This window comes from Vulpes vulpes, chromosome 5, assembly GCF_048418805.1.
Source record: "Vulpes vulpes isolate BD-2025 chromosome 5, VulVul3, whole genome shotgun sequence".
Taxonomy (NCBI): Eukaryota; Metazoa; Chordata; class Mammalia; order Carnivora; family Canidae; genus Vulpes; species Vulpes vulpes.
Window position 1 is genome coordinate 115,188,045 of NC_132784.1, and position 19,502 is coordinate 115,207,546.

The 19,502-nt window shown below is 52.0% G+C and overlaps 1 protein-coding gene across 25 annotated transcripts in view; it reads right to left on the bottom strand.

Annotated features, from left to right (window-relative positions):
• DISP1 (dispatched RND transporter family member 1) overlaps positions 1-19,502 on the bottom strand; it is a 160,103-nt gene that overhangs the window by 20,344 nt on the left and 120,257 nt on the right. For 18 of the 25 annotated variants that reach the window (XM_072759740.1, XM_072759742.1, XM_072759746.1 and 15 more), the window contains one exon: positions 13,119-13,611. The exons of the other annotated variants lie outside the window; for them this stretch is intronic. In XM_072759740.1, the coding sequence (XP_072615841.1) occupies positions 13,119-13,594 (476 nt within the window). In that variant the 5' untranslated portion in view covers positions 13,595-13,611. The remainder of the gene's footprint in view (positions 1-13,118; positions 13,612-19,502) is intronic. 25 annotated transcript variants of the gene reach the window in all.

A 19,502-nucleotide genomic window follows, 5' to 3' on the forward strand; every position in this document is an offset into this window, starting at 1 on the left:
AAACGCTCTAAAGGAAATACATTTTCTGCTTCGTGGCTGTAGCCAAATTTAAGAAAGTGGCTGAAGAGGCACATTTAGGTCAGTTCTCCCGCTGGACTGTGCCCTAATGCCTTTTGGAAAAGGGCAGTCTGCGAACAGTAAGTTTTCGGTTCAGCGCTGGCATGCTAGCAAGAAACCATCTGAAAGTAGAGAATTCACATGCTGACGGGCATTCTTAAAAGATCTCCCACAGAAACATAACCAGGCTTTGTCCTCCAGGACTTGCATGGATCATCACGGGGACACTTGGGTGCTGATGTGAGGATGAAACGAGCACCCCGTAGATCGGCCTCTAATCCACCAGGAACGGTGGGTGTGCATGGTCTGTGCCAAGAGATTCCAAGGACAACTCCCCCCCCCACCCCCACCGTGAGTGCCAGGTGATGCCTTTCCTGAGCGGGAGATGCGGGACGTCGGTCTGCGTGGGGCACCTCGCAGCCTGGAGCTGGGAGCACATGAGAATGAACCAGGTGAGCGAGGGAAGGGCTGGTAGTGGACGGCTGATGTTTAAGGAGCATCTCACAAACACTGAGCACGTTATCCACGTTCAAAAAGACGTTAGCCCTTTTTTATTAAATAAATGCTTGAGTATGAGGAAATTGTCTTTTTAAAAAAATATTTCACTTATTTGCTTATTTTAGAGAGAGAATCTGAAGCGGACTCGGCGCTGAGCAGGGAGCCTGACACGGGGCCAGACCCATGACCCCAAGACTCACAACCTGAGCAGAAAGCGAGTCAGACAAGCGACTGACTCCCAGGCACGCCCAGGAACTGTCCTTAGGAAAAGGGTGAACCTGGGAGTAGAACCAAGTGGGTAAAGTCTGGGCCCTGCAATCCATGGGCTGAATGGGCCTGAGCAAGTCCCTCAATTTCCCCGGCCCGGGCGGCAGGTGTCCGTGGGCCGCGGGGCATGACCCGGAGGAAGCGTGGTCCCCTGACCACTGCCACGGTTGCCTGGTTAAGAGGACGGACGGAGGGATCCCTGGGTGGCTCAGCAGTTTGACGCCTGCCTTTGGCCCAGGGCGTGATCCTGGAGTCCTGGGATCGAGTCCCACGTCGGGCTCCCGGCATGGAGCCTGCTTCTCCCTCTGTCTGTGTCTCTGCCTCTCTCTCTCTCTCTCTCTCTATCATAAATAAATAAATCTTAAAAAAAAAAAAAAAGAGGACGGACGGGGACGAGGGCAATGCTCTTCAGCTCACAAGCACCACAGGCCTCCGCCTGCTTCACCTGCTGCTGAACCTAAGAGAGATAAAGGGCATCATATGCAGAAGCCTACTCGGAGAAGGGAACCTGTGGACTTCCTCCCCGTGATCCGTATTCACGGGGAAGACCAAGTACAAGACATGTAGATGTCTTCTAAGATCTTACTTATTATTTAAAGAGAGAGAGTAGCGGGAAAGAGAATCCCAGGTGGACTCTCCGCTGAGCACAGAGCCCCACGTGGGTCTCGACCCCACGACACCGAGATCGCGACAGGAGCCGGAACCAAGGGTCAGACACAAGTGGCTGAGCCACCCAGGCGCCCCCTAAATACGCAAACGTATTTTATAAATCTGGAGGTGGGCACAGCAGATCGCTAGCCTGCTTTACCCCAGCGGAAAGAGTAAAGCATGAGTTTTCCTCTGTATTCCTGAACTCGTGAGGATATATTCACGAGTTGGTTGTGTAATTAAGCTGAAGTCAAAGAATTTTTTAAAGGGAAGTTGCACACGTGTTGTTCTGGTGCGTGTGACCCACATATTTCATCTGAGAACTTCCCTCACTGACACAGAATCCGAACGATACACTAGATGAAAAGGAGTCACCCCACACACAGATCCTAAGTTCCAAGGAACTCAAAACAAAATCCATTTCATATGAGATTGATCATTAGTTCTGCTCAATTCCACGATTTCCTTCAGTTTAGGTGATGGGGAAGCCGATCGCCGCTGGAACGAATCGGACGGTGGCTTCACAGAAGCGGGGGGCCCGGCTTCCCGGCAGGGGTCGGCGTCAGTGGGCTCGAGCAGCACCTGCGGGGTCGGAGCCGGGGCCACTGCCTCGGGCAGTCTCCAGGAAGATGGGACGTGCAGGCATAGAAGGGAACACAAGAGAATAGCCAGGGCGTGGAGGCACGACGCAAGCGTGGGTGGGTGGGGGACGGGGAGGCAACATCGAAGCCGAGTAACCCTAGGAGTCGGGCTGAACGGGCCTCAGGAAGGAGGGAAATGCCTGAAACTACACTAACCCTTTACGTAATGAACTAAACGAGGCAGCAGGGCCTCCCGGGGCAAAGCCGGTGACAATCTGCACAAGCAGCTTGTCCCAAGGGTCAGCCTGGGGCGTGAGGGCAGATTTACAGCACATTGCAGAGACTGACATTAAGCCTGATCCAACGGATACGTTTCCCTACTTTTATTAAGAAAGACACACAGATGCTTCTCACTCTCAAAGTTCACGGGTCTTATCTACAAAAAGTAAAAGCATTTTGCATTTTCACTACAAACCGAATGACATACGTGAGCACGTGCAGGTTATGAGGGACTCGGGGGTGGGGGGGGGCACGTGCACGTCTGGTCGGTCACCGGGGTCGCTGCAAGGACAGCGCCGGCCCCGGGGAGACAGACCATGGCAGGCGCGCGAACCCGTCGTCACCATCGTCTCCACGTTCCGACCTCTGGGTTGTAGTCCGACGTGGTCCGTGTGGGGTTCACCGTAACAACTATCATCTGAGCTCAAACATGTAAGTATGATTAACTTTTCTTAAAATTCATTTCCCACGTGTCCTGGGTGAGTTTGCCGCTCCAAAATTACGCAGTATCACAGAAGTTTGAGTGTGGAAGGTTAAAAGTCACACCTGCTATTAGAAAGAAAGAAAAAAAAAAAAGAACAACTTGGAAGGGGAGTTAGGAAAATAATAAAGATCCGCCACATTGAAATCAATTGCAACGGTGTAAGCAATACCTTGCAGCTGTTGTGACGTCTTCATCCTGGCGGCCGGGGTTACGGTGAGGGGGACGGCCAGGGGGACGGCAAGGGGGACGGCCAGGGGGATGGCAGGTGGATGGCAAAGGGCACGGCCGGGGGGACGGTGAGGGGGATGGCCACAGGGACGGTGAGAGGGATGGCCGGGGGGACAGCCACGGGGACGGTGAGGGGGACGGCCAGAGGGACGGCCAGGGCCTCGCCATCCACAGAACTTCTTTAATCTTTTAAGGACAATGGTATGTAGGGAAACAGACTCTTCCTCCGTAACTCAATTTGCTCATATCCATCCTTTAACTTAGAACGTACATTTTCGCAACTCCACGGTCTACGCTCTCACACATAGATCAAAGCTAAAACAAGGTCAGCTTTCGTCAGGATAACACTGATAGGGCAGGGACGTCTTGTCCGCCAGAAGCCCAAGGTTAAAGACATCAACTGAGCTTAGAAGACTCTGAGAAGGAACGGGAATGTTCCAAGGAAGCAGGAGGAAAACCCCGACGGGGGGACCCACCTGTTCCCAGGTGCCAGGTGGACACCTGGGGCGCCGTGTGCAGCTCCCAGAGGCGCGGCCCCACGCCGGGGACACCCAGACGCAGTGTGCCGCGTGTGGACGGCGTGTCAGGAGCACAAGAGGGTGGGAGGCCCGTGCTAACAGGGCGCTGGCCTGGGGCCCCCGTCTGGCTCCGGCTCCACATCTGGACGGTACAGAGAGCTGGATCGAAGGATTCCCGGGGTGCTTTCCCGCTGTGAAATTCTGCTGCCTTCCGGGCGGCTCCGGGCCACCCAGACGGCTGCTGACGCACCCGAACTCCGGGCGCCTCATCGGGACTCTAGGCTGAAATACTTCAGGTGACAAGTGGTAGGAACAATCCCCCCAAGAGCACTAAGAATCGGTGTTTTGAAATGCTCTGAAAATAATGCTCTTGACGTGAACGAGAGAGAGATATATATATTTTTTAAAACGCGACATAAATGGTTTAACCAAAAAAGTGCTAGAAAGGGCTTGGCAGGAGGGCTCCCGCCTGTGGGCTTCGGGGCAGCCCGAGCTGGCCTGTCCCAGGGGACCGCAGGGCCCAGCCCAGGTGCCCCCCAGCGCAGCACACGCGGGCGCCCAGGCTTTGCAGAGCCTCTCACCCGGGTCACCCCTACTTACCATTGCAGAGAGGCAGCAAGACATTGTCATTCTTTTATTTAAAAAATTTACCTTCGACGTGCTTTGTCACTTAAGCCCCATTTACGGCTGCGAAGCATCACAATTGTGGAAACTCTCTCCTTCCTGTGGCCTGTTTTTAACATGATTTTTTGGACACACATCTTAAAATTTCCGCAGTCGCATTTCTCCTGTGTAATTTCTGGAACTACTTTTACCGCTGACGAGTGACCTTGGGCCCAATTTCACGGAGTAACCGAGGCCAGCGTCCATCATCATCTTCTGCGAAGCCTGCTTTCCGGAGAGACTAGAGTCTGGATGTTCACTGTCACGCAGCATGTGCCACCTGACGCTGTGCCGGCTGTGAGCTGAGGCACCCAAACCCACTGGGCACGGGCCGTCCAGCTGATCGCGTCAGGTCCTCGTCGATGATGGTAGCCGTGGCTTCTGACCCACCGGCCGGTGTAGACTAGACCACGGTGAGCAATCTCTGAGAGCTGGCGCCCGCTACCCAGATCTGGGCCGCAGGGCCGCGGAAACCGCCTCCACTTCCTCCAGGCTTTTGTCAGGAGCAGCAAATGTCTGGCCCCGTTTGAGGATGGGAGCGGGTGGGAGCCAGGAGCCCACGGGCCATCAAGGGGTCGTACCTTGTTGACGTTGTGTGCAGACTAAGGGCTGTTCTTCGGTCCCGGTGGATCCACGGATCCAATGCTTTTCACAGAACCGCTCTGTGCCAGTTGTTTTGGCTTCAGGGTGGGGAGACCCGGGACAGGGTGCACTGAGGAGACCTAACGGCTTGGGGTGCTACTCCGGCATCTCTAGCTTGACCAGAGGTCCGGTTAGTGAACGAACCACAGGGGCAATAGGAGGCCTTCAGCTCTGCAGTGACGGCACAGCCGCAGCAGAGCGCGGAACACAGGTCCTGGAGGAGATCCAGGGCCCTCTGCTCATTCAGGACGGCTTCCTGATGGGATGCGTGCATTAGCCCCAAAGGCAGAACTTACAGCAAGACTCCCACGGGTTTCCTAGAATGAGGCTACTTCCCACCAAGGGAGCTCACGTTCACTTCTGAGTAACCGAGCGCGTCAAGTTCCCCGAACCTGACGTATGTCTCAGGGTGAGGGATCCTGGAAGGAAAGGCTTACATACATAGACTCTCTCGTGTCAGAAACGTCACAAACACCCCCTTCTGTTCCTTTTCCCTGACCCTAAATCTGGCTCTTCCATCTGGAAAACTTAAATCTTTTTATAATGGCTTACTTCTATCGTAAGACCTCTGGCAGAGGGATGGCAAAGATGAGTTTCTGTCTCCCAAAGGAGGGCAGTTTTCCCAGCGTTACTAAGTCATTCCTTTGTCATCTCTTCTCCACCCTAAAAGCCCCAATTCACTAGTGGTTGAGTAGAAGACAGTTTCTCCTCTCAAGCACCAAAACAGGAAGATGGGCGGCCGACAGACAAGAGCAATAAGCAGACAAGCAAGGATGTGACCGTGTCAGGTTCTGAATAAAAACCCAGCTGCTGGGAACTGTGGTTTGTTCCCTTCAGATCTAGGGAAACATGTTTATACACACACAGCAGGGGACGACTCGGGGTCACAAGGTCCTGGGTAAAGCCGCGCGTCCACCCCACACCTCCCACTGCATCACCAGGAACCTAAGAATTACTGGGATAGGGTCCCTGCCTTTTCCCTTTACAGGAAAGGAAATGTCAGCTTCTCCAGCCCCTCACCTCATCCTTACTGCACGCAGCCCTTTCGTCGGAGGCACGACGCGCAAGGGTCCGGCCTGATGGATCTCCACCCACCACTCAGGCTGGGACCAGGGCCTGCCCAGCTCCCCTGCAGGCTCGCTGCTGGCCCCTCGGGTCAATAACCATATCCTGCGCCCAGAGGTACACAACTTTCGCTTCTCTCACCAGAGCGTAGTTTTGCTTAAAGCATCACCTGTTTTTTTTTTTTTTTTAAAGATAGCTAAAGAGATAAGTTTAAGGTCAAACTTAGAATCAAATTCCGGTTAGCTCAAATTTAGGAAAATATATAAAAATGAAGCCCTGGTCAGATTTAAATGAGTGGCTCATAGATGCGTCTTCGTGGATCCTTTGCCTCTGATAAGCAGCACAACTTCACTGATCAAGGGTATTCTTGGTTCTGTTTTCTGTCATTATGCTACTTTTGAATAGGTTTTTTTTTTTAAAAAAAGATTTTATACATTCATTCATGAGAGACACAGAGAGAGAGAGAGAGGCAGAGACACAGGCCGAGGGAGAAGCAGGCTCCACGCAGGGAGCCTGACGTGGGACTTGATCCAGGACCCCGGGGTCACACCCTGAGCCGGAGGCAGACTCTCCCCCGCTGAGCCACCCGGGTGTCCCTGAATAGGATATTTTTAAAAATCCATATTGCTCTGCTTCTTCATATTTCAGCTTCTTCCAAAATTCATGCTCTCGCCTAAGTCAATGATATCCGGTTACAACAAGTTATGCTTACGAGTCTAATTAACAAAGGTGCACGGGCTCCTGCTGAAGGTTTCCAAGTGCTCTTCTCGGACTCTTCGGTAGAATATTCAAAGCAAGATGTCTCACACACTACCGTGAATACAGAGACACCCCTCGCATGAGAGACAAGGCAGGAAGCGGGGATCTGAGCAGGGCGAGTGAGGAGGCCATCCCTGCCTCCCCACCTGGAAATCCTCCTGCAGCTCCGGGCCAATCATCCGTGTTTCTCAGGCTCCCCTGCGTGCTCCGTGATCTCACGTGCGAGCCCGCACGGTGCTTACGACACAGCAAGGACGCAGGGACTGGTTGTGGAACCTCCGCTGACACGAGAACACCCCATTCCCTGATGCTGGAGCAGCAGAGGCCAGCGAAGAGAAGCTTCGTGCCGGAGACCAGGGCCAACTGCAAGCCCCACGCCCTGTAACCACCTAGTCTCTGCAACCCCACTTTGTTTCAAACCATGCTTTTCTTCATCTGTAAATGGAAATGAGCAGTAGCCCTGAGTTCCTTGGGCTGTTTTCAGGATTAAATTGGGGAGCATGTGTAAAACGCCGCACAAGGTCTGGTATACAGGAAGGGTTCAACAAAACCATTAATATCGTCGTAAATTCGAGACTTTATGTCACTAAAATCCATTTTCTTTGCCAAAGACACAGGCACAACGCACGACCAAGTCCCATCTCATAATTCTGAAAGAATTTTGTTCACTCATGCATTTGCTCAAGACTACTATTCACTATTTTGGAATACTTTAGAATATTTGTAATAGTGATAAAACTTACTACTAAAATTCTTAGAAAGGTGATTTTGTTATGACATTACATAAAGGACATATTCATGTGAGAGAAGAATAAAAAATAATTTAAATATTATGTAATCTAAATTACAATGCAGATAGGAAACTAAATATTATTTTTTAAAATTCTTTTTTTTGTTTTTTTAAATAAATTTATTTTTTATTGGTGTTCAATTGGCCAACATATAGAATAACACCCAGTGCTCATCCCGTCAAGTGCCCCACTCAGTGCCCACCACCCAGTCACCGTCCCCCCGCACACCTCCCCTTCCACACCCCTAGTTCATTTCCCAGAGTTAGGAGTCTCTCATGTGCTCTCTCCCTTTCTGATATTTCCCACTCATTTTTTCTCCTTTCCCCTTTATTCCCTTTCACTATATTCTTAATTTTGCACATGACAAGACATATTCAAGTACGTCATGAACACAGAAGCCATTAGTAGCTGATTATATTTCCACACAAAGTCCACGTCCATAGGAGAGAAAGGGAGACATCGTCTCCTTGACGATGGTCTTCATCTCCCCACATCTTCACACCCTGGTGGCACGTGTGACATGCACATGAGTGTACTCTACATTTTACAGACTTAATTCACAATGGGAAATACTTGCTTTTCTTTCTTTTTTTTATTATTTAATTTATTTATTAATGAGAGAGAGAGACAGAGGCAGAGACACAGGCAGAGGGAGAAGCAGGCTCCATGCAGGGAGCCTGATGTGGGACTCGATCCCGGGACCCTGAGGTCATCACGACCTGAGCCAAAGGCAGACACTCAACCGCTGAGCCATCAGGAGCCCCAAATTGCTTTTCTTTTAAATTTAAAGAGAGGGTCATAGGTCAGTTACTTTAATTAATGAAAAATAAAATATTTAACTCAGAAACTATGTGACACTACAATAATATTTCAAACCATGTTGAATTTACATCTAAGATACATCTAGACGCCTGATTTCTACCTGTAATAACACATGTCCACACTTTCAACATACAGGTTTTGTATTCTCTTTATGACTGACAGGAAAAGCCAGTGTACAGGAGAAAATAAAGTATGTTTTCTGAAATGACCGACCAACTAAAATGTCTGATTATGGGCAATCCTGCTGCTGAGTCTCCTTTGCTGTCTTTCACTACTACCCACGTCAAAGCCCACAGAAGCACTCAGTGGCTATGGGTCAGCTGAGAAAATCCCACCTCCAACCTAGCTATTAAATAATTTGCAGTCCCCCCACCTCCGAAACATTAAGAATTTTGCAGAGATTCAGCAGACACAACAATAGCAACGTGTGCATTTTGAAGAACACATTTAAAAATCCCTATGCCAGGATCCCTGGGTGGCTCAGTGGTTTAGCGCTGCCTTCAGTCCAGGGTGTGATCCTCGAGTCCCGGGATCGAGTCCTGCTTCGGGCTCCCTGCATGGAGCCTGCTTCTCCCTCCTCCTGTGTCTTTGCCTCTCTCTCTCTCTGTGTCTATCATGATTAAATAAATAAATCTTTAAAAAAAATTCCTATGCCAACTGAATCAAAACCTGCTGGCAGAAGGGGACTGCCAGACATGCACGGTCGTCCATCAGGTGGGGATGCGGGACGGCGAGACCAGTGGCCTCTATCGGTGACTGGGCCTAGTGACCCATGGAGACATTTCTACATGATGTTCCAAAAGGAAAGTGTGTTTTGTGCATAATATACGTGATCCTCTGTCCCACTCAGACTCAGAGCCCAAGGGAGAGGTAAGTAATAATCACTAATGAGAGATCCAAGAAAAGCTCACAGAAAGCCAGCAAAACCTTATTAAACCTCACTGAGGTAGGAGCATGGAATGCTGGACTCAAGTCTGAAATCGAAGCCACAACACTTGCCAGACGCTAACGCTGCTCGCGTTCAACATGCTTTGGGGGAAGAAGGTGAGGGGAAGAAGGTACAATAAGGAAAAAAAAAAAAAAACAACCCCATGGCTACAGCGTGGAGCTCAGTGTGGGCCTAAGTCCGTGCCTGAGGGGGACGTTTCAGCAATCAGATGACACGTGAGCGGCACGTCTCCTTGGGCTGCTTCACGACGGAGCAGTTTTATTTGCTGGCGGCCGACGGCTGGCAACTACAAAGTCCTGGGCGAATAATACCCAAGAAGTAAAGTCCCGGAGGGACCCCAGAATTATCTAAGTCTCATGATATCTCGGTGGAGACAAAGGCACGGCCCACCATCCACCAGGTTGCTGTGCGCATGGCCGAGCTGCAGAAGGGCCGCGTCAGCTCACCCCACCACCCTCACCCAGTCCGTCCGGCCACACCTGCGCTGAGCTGCCCCCTTCCCTCCTGCACAAGCACGTGCCCCCCAGGATTCCTGAGACGGGCCAAGGCAGAGTGGAAGCTGCGTCTCAGGACGGGGGCGGCGGGCCCAGGCGACCCAGCGAGCGAACACGCTGGCTGTTGCATGCTTGCTCTACTGGGCACGCAGACCCACGCTCGCAAGCAGCGGATGGCTCACGTCCCATAGAAACCTCGGGCCTGAGCCTCACGCCACCCGGTGATGGTCGGAGCCCTGGCTCGGGGGACAGGGGAATAGTAACGATGGGACCACCTAGCTCAGCAGATCCACACAGGGCAAGGAACCCCACCTGGCCCGGACCTCCTCTCTGGGCTCACAGAGCAGGCGAACCAAGAAGAGCCCCAGCGCCTACGCGGGCTCACGCACCAGCTGCGGGATTCACTCTTAAGAGGTGCACGAACGTCCAGGAGGGGCCGGAGCCATGCAGACACAGCTTATTCTGGCGACGCCCCGGAGCCACGGCTCTTGCCCCCTCACGGTAGGACCCAGCTCAGGAGCTGCGAGGAGGGCCTGGTCCCTGCATCGCCTGCGTCTGTTCGTGAAGGAGTCTGGGATTTGTTTTAAGTCAGAAACCAACGCATTTGCGGGGAGATTTAAAGAACAGAAGGAGCTATCCCCCCAAATAGACTCAAATGACAATAAAAAAAGAATGGAGGCAGCCCAGGTGGCTCAGTGGCTGAGCATCTGCCTTCAGCCCAGGGCGTGACCCCGGGGTCCCGGGATCAAGTCCTGAGCCAGGCTCCCTGCATGGAGCCTGCTTCTGCCTCTGCCTGCGTCTCTGCCTCTCTCTCTGGGTCTCATGAATAAATAAATAAAAATAAAAAAAAAAAAGTGTTTTTCAGGGAAACAAACTGTGGCGTCTCCCCCCACCATTTGGGAAATATCAATGAAAAGATTAACATAAGGTCACAAAGCAGAAAGGCACACAGGTGACTGATACAAGGAATCTTCTAGAGAAATGCGCTGGAGAGGCCAGGAGGGGAGGAAACAGAAACTACCATTTTATAAAAGGTTAAGAAAAGAGAGAAGCGTCAACAGGCCAGGATTAAACCACACTTTCTCCTCGACTGACCCTTTAAAACACTCTATGGTTTAAGTGTTTTATCAACAAAACTCTAAAAAACTAACCAGCACACCAGCCAGACGGGCCCGTTTGTGGCGCAGGTGCAGAGGCAAGTGTGCCAACTGCTTGCGCCCGCAGGTGACGTCCCTACACCCGCAGTCGCTCGGCAACACGGCTCTCGGTTTCGGGGCTACAGCTGGCTTTTCTGTCTCCCTTCCTCCCTTGCAGCTCTGTGTGGGCCACACGTCCCCCCCTTGTTCAGAATTACATCTGTGATGCCTGGCACACCTAAGTACTGCTAATAATACAAATACGGAAATGTATAAAATAGGTAAGTAGCTTTGGCAACACACATTTTACGCGGACGTGTGTGGTACACACGGATGTGAACAGACCGCCCCTTACAGGCTCTAGGTCTGTTATTAATAGTGGATCAAATGGCTCCAATTCTTTAGAAAAAAATTCTAAAAATGAAAATTTTCCCATGTAACATTCCACTTTTTTCTACAACTTTTCTTGATGTACAAATAGGACATTTTTACCTGTCTTTTTTTAATGCCCTTCTGTTTATTTTATTTCTCATTAAAGATTGATTTTATTTATTTATTTATTTATTTATTTATTTATTTATTTATTTAATTTATTTTAGAGACAGGGAGTGAGCAGGGGGGATGGAGAGGGAGACAGAGGATCACAAGCCGACTCACACTGAGGGTGCAGCTTGGTGCAGGGCCGGGCCCCACGACCCCAAGATCATGACCTGACCCCAAACCAGGGGTCAGCGCTCAGCCGACCGAGCCACCCAGGCACCCCAGCTGTAGGCACATGGGACTCTCATCCCTTGAAGAACAGGTTTCTGAGAAATGCTAAGCTAAAGTCTTGAAAATATTCACACGCCTGCACATCAAAAGAATTGGTACCTGTCCATAGTTTTAATATTTTCTGAAGGTTTTTAAGGGCGGGATCAGCCTCGCAGGGTAGCGCAGTCCACCATCACGCCCGCTAAAGCATCGATGTCGACCACGCCGTTTCAAAGTCAACTGCTCACACGGCTTAACTCCAGGTGGAAGGAGCCTAGGGCTGGTCACCCAGCACAGCGCGGTCAGCAGGCCTGAGAGGGGTCGGGGCGCGCCATGCCTCTAGTTCTGTGACCAAAGGACTCTCACCCGACGTGCAAAATGTATTAGGGCCTTCGAAGACCCGCTGCCGAGGAAGGCCCCAGCACGCGGTCCTGCTACCCTCCCCAGCCCTCTCTTCCTTGCTTCAGAACACGGGAACCGAGGGCAGTGGTGGCCGCAGCTGGGTGAGGTCTGGAGCGCCCGTCACTGAGTCCCCACCCGGAACTGAGCCCCTGTGAACGCAGTAACTGGCATCGAGCATAGACTAGTCTCGATGGGAGCCACTCTGCGAGCACCGTGAAGTCAGCACCGTGACAAATCTGTCACCACACGAGGCAGCAGGAGGGGACTTTCTCCGTCACCCCAGAAAGAGGCGTCCCGAGTGGGCCGCAGTGTGGTCTACACAGGGGTCAACGCCGAGCAAAGCCTAGCTCGGGCTGGTGCATCTCCCCGTGTGGACACTACACCCCACCAGAAAAGGGGCGTGTGCCCCTCGCTCATGTGAATTGCGTCACCCAGAGCGTGCACTGAGCCTTGTCTCCACCAAGCACTTAGCAGTTCAGAGGTCGCGGCCACGCGGTTTGCCCCAGCGCACGGGAACGGGCAGGGGACAGCGGGAGGCACGCCGGGGGCGGCAGCGGCCACACCATGCATGCCCCGCGCCTCTCGGGCGGCCGACCCAACAGTGCTTCAGCAAACATGCCCCCCCAGTCTGGGCTGCGGAGCCATCGGTCCCGCCTGTGGGGAAGTCTGTTCCCAACATGTCCAAGGGTCGCCCAAACCGCAGGATCAGAGCCTGCACACATGGGTCCCCGAGCGGGACCCCAAGGAGGCGACTGGTTCACGATTCCTTGTCACCAATGGCTGGTGACCGCCAAGCTCGTGTCTGGGACACATGTGCCCCCCACAGGCAGTACAGGGACCGCTGGCAAGAGAAGCCCCACTGAGCTTGGGGAGCCGAGGCCACGCGGACAGCTAAGGCTGGCAGGCGGGGAGCCCACGAGGGTCCGCCTGACCCAGAGCCCGCCGACAGCAGGTCCCCAGGATGTCATGCGCATCTGGCTTTCCTCCTCTGGCCCACTGGGCCTCCTCCCCTTGGGCACAGCAACCGGGTGGCAGCTGTGGGTGGGTTGCGTTGGGCCCGGGTGAGCAGGGCCGCAGGGACTCACCTGGGCTGGTGTGGGCGGCGGCCAGGCCATGGGGGGTGCGGGCACAGGGGTGGAGAGGGCTGGAGGCAGCACGCAGTCTGGTACACGGGCGAGCGGCCGGGACCCAGGGCAGCAGTGCACTCCACGCGTGGCTGCATGCAGCATGGGCCCGGAGCAGCTGGCACGGCCGGGCAGGCCTCGTGGGGGCGGCTCTGGGCCGCCAGGGGCGGGCGCAACGGGCCCGGGCGGCAGCACTGGGCCAACATCGCAGGCGCTCCCTGGGGCTGGTCCACGGGCAGAAAGGAGGACTTCACTGCGCCATTGACTTGCAGGCCCCCATTCGGACTCCCTTTTGCCCCTGGTGCCTCTCTGGGTGTGAGCTGCTGGGTGGCGAGGTCCCCGTCACAGGGCGGGAGGGCGCTGGGGGCGGGAGCACCGGTAGCGATGCCGCTGTTGCTCAGAACCACAGAACCGCTGTTGCCAGTGCTCACAGCCATGCTCCAATTCCTTGGCCCTAAGAGAGAAAATGATACAAAACCAGCCAGTGACAGTGGGCAGGCAGCTATGCAGACATGACAGGAAAGCTGGGGACAGGAGTCGAGGGAGTGGGGGAAGCCCAGCGGCTGCTGCAAGGGGCCCGGTGGGTCTGCGGTGCCTGGGCCGTGCACCTGCCCTTGGTGCACCTGCGAGCCGCCGTCCCCACTACGCCTCCCTGTCCTCGGTGTGGAGTACAGGGTAAGACTTAGCGCATCGTAGGACTGGAAGGTGGTAGAGGGCACCAACGCTGCCCTTCGACCCTCCACCCGGGAGTGGGGTGTTAGGAGCCACCATGATGGCAGTGAGTTGTGTAGGTTAAAATAATTTGAATGATCTTCAGAATGTCTCATGTGTTAGAAAAATCTCAAGAAAATCTATTCCCACTAAGTCACTCAGGTTGTAGACAGCAGACAAAAATAAATAAATAAAAAGTAATCAGCTAAGAATTGTCATGACTAAGACAACAGACATCAACATTTTTTCCCCTCAACCGATCAATATAATGCTTTAGAAAATGAACAAACATGCCATAAAAGTTGCTAAGAACGTATTACTTTGTCTTCTGTGTTATGTAGCATTGCTCGCACTTGACAAAAATAATAGTATGAATAGGAATTTGCTTGAAATGAGATTTTAAATTTTAATTTTTTTTCCTTTGAGCCTCAGTTGTTCCTAGGTATTAATCAGGATAATAATCAATGTCCATCTCATAGGACCACTATGAGAATGTAAAAATTTTCTGTCAAACATTAAGGGCTTAGAGGAGGGAGGAAAAACTCCAGGCTCATTTTACGAGGCTGGCGTTATCCTGACGCTGCAAGGAAAGAGAACTACAGGCCAGTTTTCCTGATGAATAGAGTGGCAAAAATCCCGAATACAACATTAGCATACCGAGTTCAACAGTACATTAGAAGGATCACACACCGTGCTCACGTGGGATTTACTGCAGGGATGCAAGGATGGTTCAGCACTCGTGCATCAGTCAACGTGACCCACTTTAATAGAATGAGGGACAAAAGTCATATGGAAATCCCAACAGATGTAGAAAAAAGCATTTGACAAAATTCAACGTCCATTTATGGTAAGAACCCTCAGCAAAGTGTTGTAGAGGGAATGTACCTCAACCCAGTAAAGGCCACATATGACAAACCATCCGCGAATATCCTCGATGGTGAAAATCTGAAAGTTTCTCCTTTACCATCAGGAACAAAAAAAGGAGGCAGCCCGGGTGGCTCAGCGGTTTAGCGCCACCTTCAGCCCAGGGCGGGATCCTGGAGACCCGGGACCGAGTCCCACGTTGGGCTCCCTGCATGGAGCCTGCTTCTCCCTCTGCCTGCATCTCCGCCTCTCTCTCTCTCTCTCTCTCTCCCTCTCTCTCTGTCTGTCTCTCATGAATAAATAAATAAAATCTTTTTAAAAAGGAAGAATATAAAAAGTGCTTCCTAGCTTTAGAGCCAAAATTCTGCTTTAAACCAGGAGGTGAGACACCTGAAGCTTAGAGGAAACGGTGTGGGTGGATCTGAGTTTGAACGCTGACTCTACTACTTTCTACCTTTGAGAACGGGGCTGGATTATTGACACTCTTACTGTCTCCACATCTTGGTTCTTCTTAGAGCTAAATTCCAAATGCAAATGAGCACAACTGTGCCAGAGAGCAACACGGCACCGTTAATAAGAAGTTTAAATGCCCCTGTCCCTTGACCCACAGCACTACTGGGAATTTAGCTTTTGGATACACTCGAACAGTGTGTGGAGATACATGCACAGACGAAGATGTTCCAGACCACACCGCTGTCCGGACCAGCAGAAAGTGGAAACAATCTAAAAATGCCACCAACGGCGGACTTGAATTCTGCCGTCGCCGTATTGGGCATTCCACACAATAAAAAAGAACGAGTCACGTCGGGCTGTGCTACTTCCCTACGGGACGAAGTCCAAAGTACATCTTTATGTGTAAATAGAGCCCAGCTATGGGACAGCCTACGCGGGACGAATGCATTTCATTAAACAGGAGAGAGAGACACGTATTATGGTCGGGGCACATGTGATTGTCAGAAGGGCATAAAAAATGGTAAGATTGCTTCCTGCTGGGGAGTTGGACTGGGAATTTTGGAGAAGACTTTTCACATCTCATTTTCTGTACCATGTATGACTTCTGCTACAATTGTGTCTTCTTCATAGTCATAAAATACTAATAAAACAACATATAAAGTCTCCAGCACAGTGACTGACAGTGCACGAAGGTAATTATCATTAAAATGTAAGAACAGAAACAGTTATCTTACCTCAAGGGTATCAGGGGAATGGTTTTAGGACCTCTGAAGTGTATCTGCTGTTGCAATCACAGCCACACAATAGCCTGAATAACTGGATGGAGCAGGAAATGAAAGCCTAGCTAAGAGCCAGAACCGACGCACAGAGTGCGCGGGAAGGGTTTCCGTGTCTGATCTCACTGCCGCTGGGGGTTTCTGGAAACACACGTGACCATCTGTTGGACCAAAGCTACCTGTGGACCGGGACCAGTTCCGAACGCGGCAGGCAGGCAGTGTGGACGCTGCAGAGACCCCTCGGCCCCGTCTCCTCACGGAGAGAAGAGTCATCGAGCTCATGCGATCACAGGGATCACACGAGTACCTCTTGCCCTGGCTTGGGGCCCAGGAAACTCATGGCTTTAGAGCGATAGAACGTATAATTACGTGCAATACACACTAATAGCATAATTAAGTGTAATAATCTAGTAACATGTATTTTCATAATATATGGAAATTACATTTAAAAGACAAGAGCTAGTCCTCATGGGACATAATATGGTATAACCACAGCAGGGCTGCTGAGTTATGAAAGTTTCATTCATCTTATTCACCTTATTCCAAATAGTTGAGGACAGAGGGTCCTAAGGAATGCAGCCAAGCTCCTGGGCGCAGGGGTGTGAGGAGCGGCTGCGAAAGCCCCGCAGGGGCCACCTGGCACTGCAGGTTAGGACTACACGCGGCCGGAATCTGTGAAGGTAAGATCTAAATGTCACGTTGAGGAGAATCCCCGGGCCTGTTCCCCTGGCCGCCGGGACCCCACACGGCGGGGCGCACCAGCAGGAGACGCGTGGCCCCAAGGCCACCGATGGCCACGCAGGGCCTTCCCCACGCAGGACCCCCCTCGACTCGACCCTCCGGAAAGCGGGTGTGCGGGCATCACCAGTTGGCTTTGCTAAAGAGAACTGGGGGCACAGACTCCAGGGCCGACGCCACGGGTTTGGGGCTTTCCGCTAAAGGGCTGTCTGCAAGCTTGATCACGTCATCACATCCCCATCAGCAAACTCAACAGTGGGCGCTCAGATGGGATCCCTCGCGTGGTCCCATGCTGCGGCTGGTCCCCTTCAGGAGAGCGATACTCTCCCCCCACCCCGCACAGTTCCACTAAGGAAAACCCCAAACACCCAGTGCTTCTCAAACGCAAGGGTCACTTGGGGACGTTGCTAAAGTGCAGATTCCGATCCAGTCCACCTGCAGGGGTGCAACGGCCAGTGCCAGGAACACACCTGGTGTAGCAGGGCATGGGCAGCGACCCGCGGAGGAGGCCACCGGAGGGCCCGGACTTGTTACAGCAACACCGTTAAAGCAGCGTGGACCCGACAGGCAGGGGCAGGATAAGAGTGACAGAAATAAGGGGCTCCGGGCAGCCCAGGTGGCTCAGTGGTTTAGCGCCGGCTTCAGCCCAGGGCGTGACCCTGGAGACCCGGGATCGAGTCCCCAGTCGGGCTCCCTGCATGGAGCCTGCTTCTCCTTCTGCCTGTGTCTCTGCCTCTCTCTCTCTCTGTCTCCTCTCTGTGTCTCTCATGAATAAATAAAAAAATAAAATCTTAAAAAAAATAAACTCATAAAAAAAAAAGAAATAAGGGGCTCCTGTTCTGCAGAGGAGAGAAAGTGCCCCATCTGCCCGGCAGAGGTTCCAGTTGGCAGCTAGGCTTACGTACAGCCCACCGGTGTCGGGGCACGGAAACAACCGCAGACCTCAGTCATGCTGGCGGACTCACGAGTGCGACTAGAGCACCGCGTCCACTTAGCTGGGGGGACCGTCTTCTTCCCTCAAGACGCGAGGGGACGGAGGTAGTTTCTCACACCAGGTATAAGGGTCTGGGGAAAACCTGTATCCACTGCTTGTCAAATGTGTTAAAACATGAAATCATCCCCTCAAGCTGCTTGAAGCTCGTCCCTAGCGACGGCTCGTCCCCAATCACTGGCAGCAAGCCGACCTACTAATACGTGGTGCTGTGGCCACAGAAGCGGGCGCTCAGCGGCCTGCAGAAGCCAGGCGCTTCCCCTGAAAGGGCCGTCGGAGCTGTTTTTAGCATCTCATGGAGTCTAGCACTTTCCTTACAATACCTCTTTGTAGACGTTCCTAAAACCACCGCAGGGAACCTGAGGGTTCCAAGGACGGAGGTGGGACCAACGTGGATCCCAGGATTGGGATCTGGCCTCAGGCCAGCCTGCCTCCAACCTCAGGACACCTCCAGGCCAGAGCCCGGTCCCCCAGCGTTTGCAGGACCACCACAGGCTGTTAGTACAAAATCCAGTCTGCAGGGCCGCATGAAAAATAGCCTCCGAATTCAGGATTTCCCAAGATAGTTTTGACGGCACAACACAGCATCCAAGAGTGTCAGAGACATGATTTCACTGAATTTAGAAGTCGCTTTCCATCCGTGCAAACCTGAAAAGCAAGGCAGGGAGCTGAGCGTCGGTGTCATGCGCTGTTTGGACAGTTTCAAAACATGATTGTGACCTGACAGCAAAATCTGCACCTTTAGTCAAAAAGTCAGATCCTGTTAGGGAACTGAAATGGCTGGTCTTGTAAGGAGATGTGATCTTCTCCCCTTCTGAGACAAATGAAATGTTCTTATTTTTCAGTTTGTGAACTTTCTACCCCTAAACGCTCCTTCTACAAGAACACTCTGTGATATCTTCACTTAATCACTGGTGAGGATTGCATGTGTTGCAAAGAACTACACAAAAATAAGGTAATGTGGGCAGCTCGGGGGGCTTAGCGGTGGAGAGCGGCCTTTGGCCCAGGGCGTGACCCTGGGGTCCTGGGATCGAGTCCTGCGTCGGGCTCCCTGCATGGAGCCTGCTTCTCCCTCTGTCTGTGTCTCTGCCTCTCTCTCTCTCTCTGTGTGTGTGTGTGTGTGTCTCATGAATAGATAAATAAAATCTTAAAAAAAGAATAAGGTAATGTGGCTGTTGTTCCCCTTTCTCATAAATGCCATAACTGCAGTCATCCTCCCTGGGAGACAGCAGTGCACCTCGAGCACCTGTACCCCAGCCCACATTCTGTGGGAGCCCGCCAGGGGCAGGATGCTCTCCCTGCACCATGAAAAAGCAAACTGACTGAATCCGAGAAATCTGAGAGTCACAGGGTCACTATTCTTTTACAATGAAAGCTATTTTCCTTTTTTTTTGAAAGCTATTTTCTATTAAATTCATATTATCAAGAAGGTAGTTTTTTAAGAAGGTAGTTTTGACTTCCAATAACAAACACCATCCTCTGAAAATGAAATCTAATACTTTCATACGACCTCTTTTCATGCACAGACTCTATACTGATCAAGACCTCAATAAACTGTAAATGTGCAATGTTTCACTTGTACGACCGCTCGTGGTATTCACAGGTGGCTTGGTGATATGCAGGAAGAAAGCGGCCTGACAAAATTTCCCTCCCAGATTCGCAACCAAAAACTATAAAAGTTCAGTGACCTTTGGAAGATCTTACGGTGTCACAGCAAGTCGGAAAACCGACGCTGGGAAGGAAGCAGCGCTATCGCCAGCTGTGGGTTTGGCTGTCAAAGCAGAGACACCCCGACCCTGGCCGGGGCCCCGC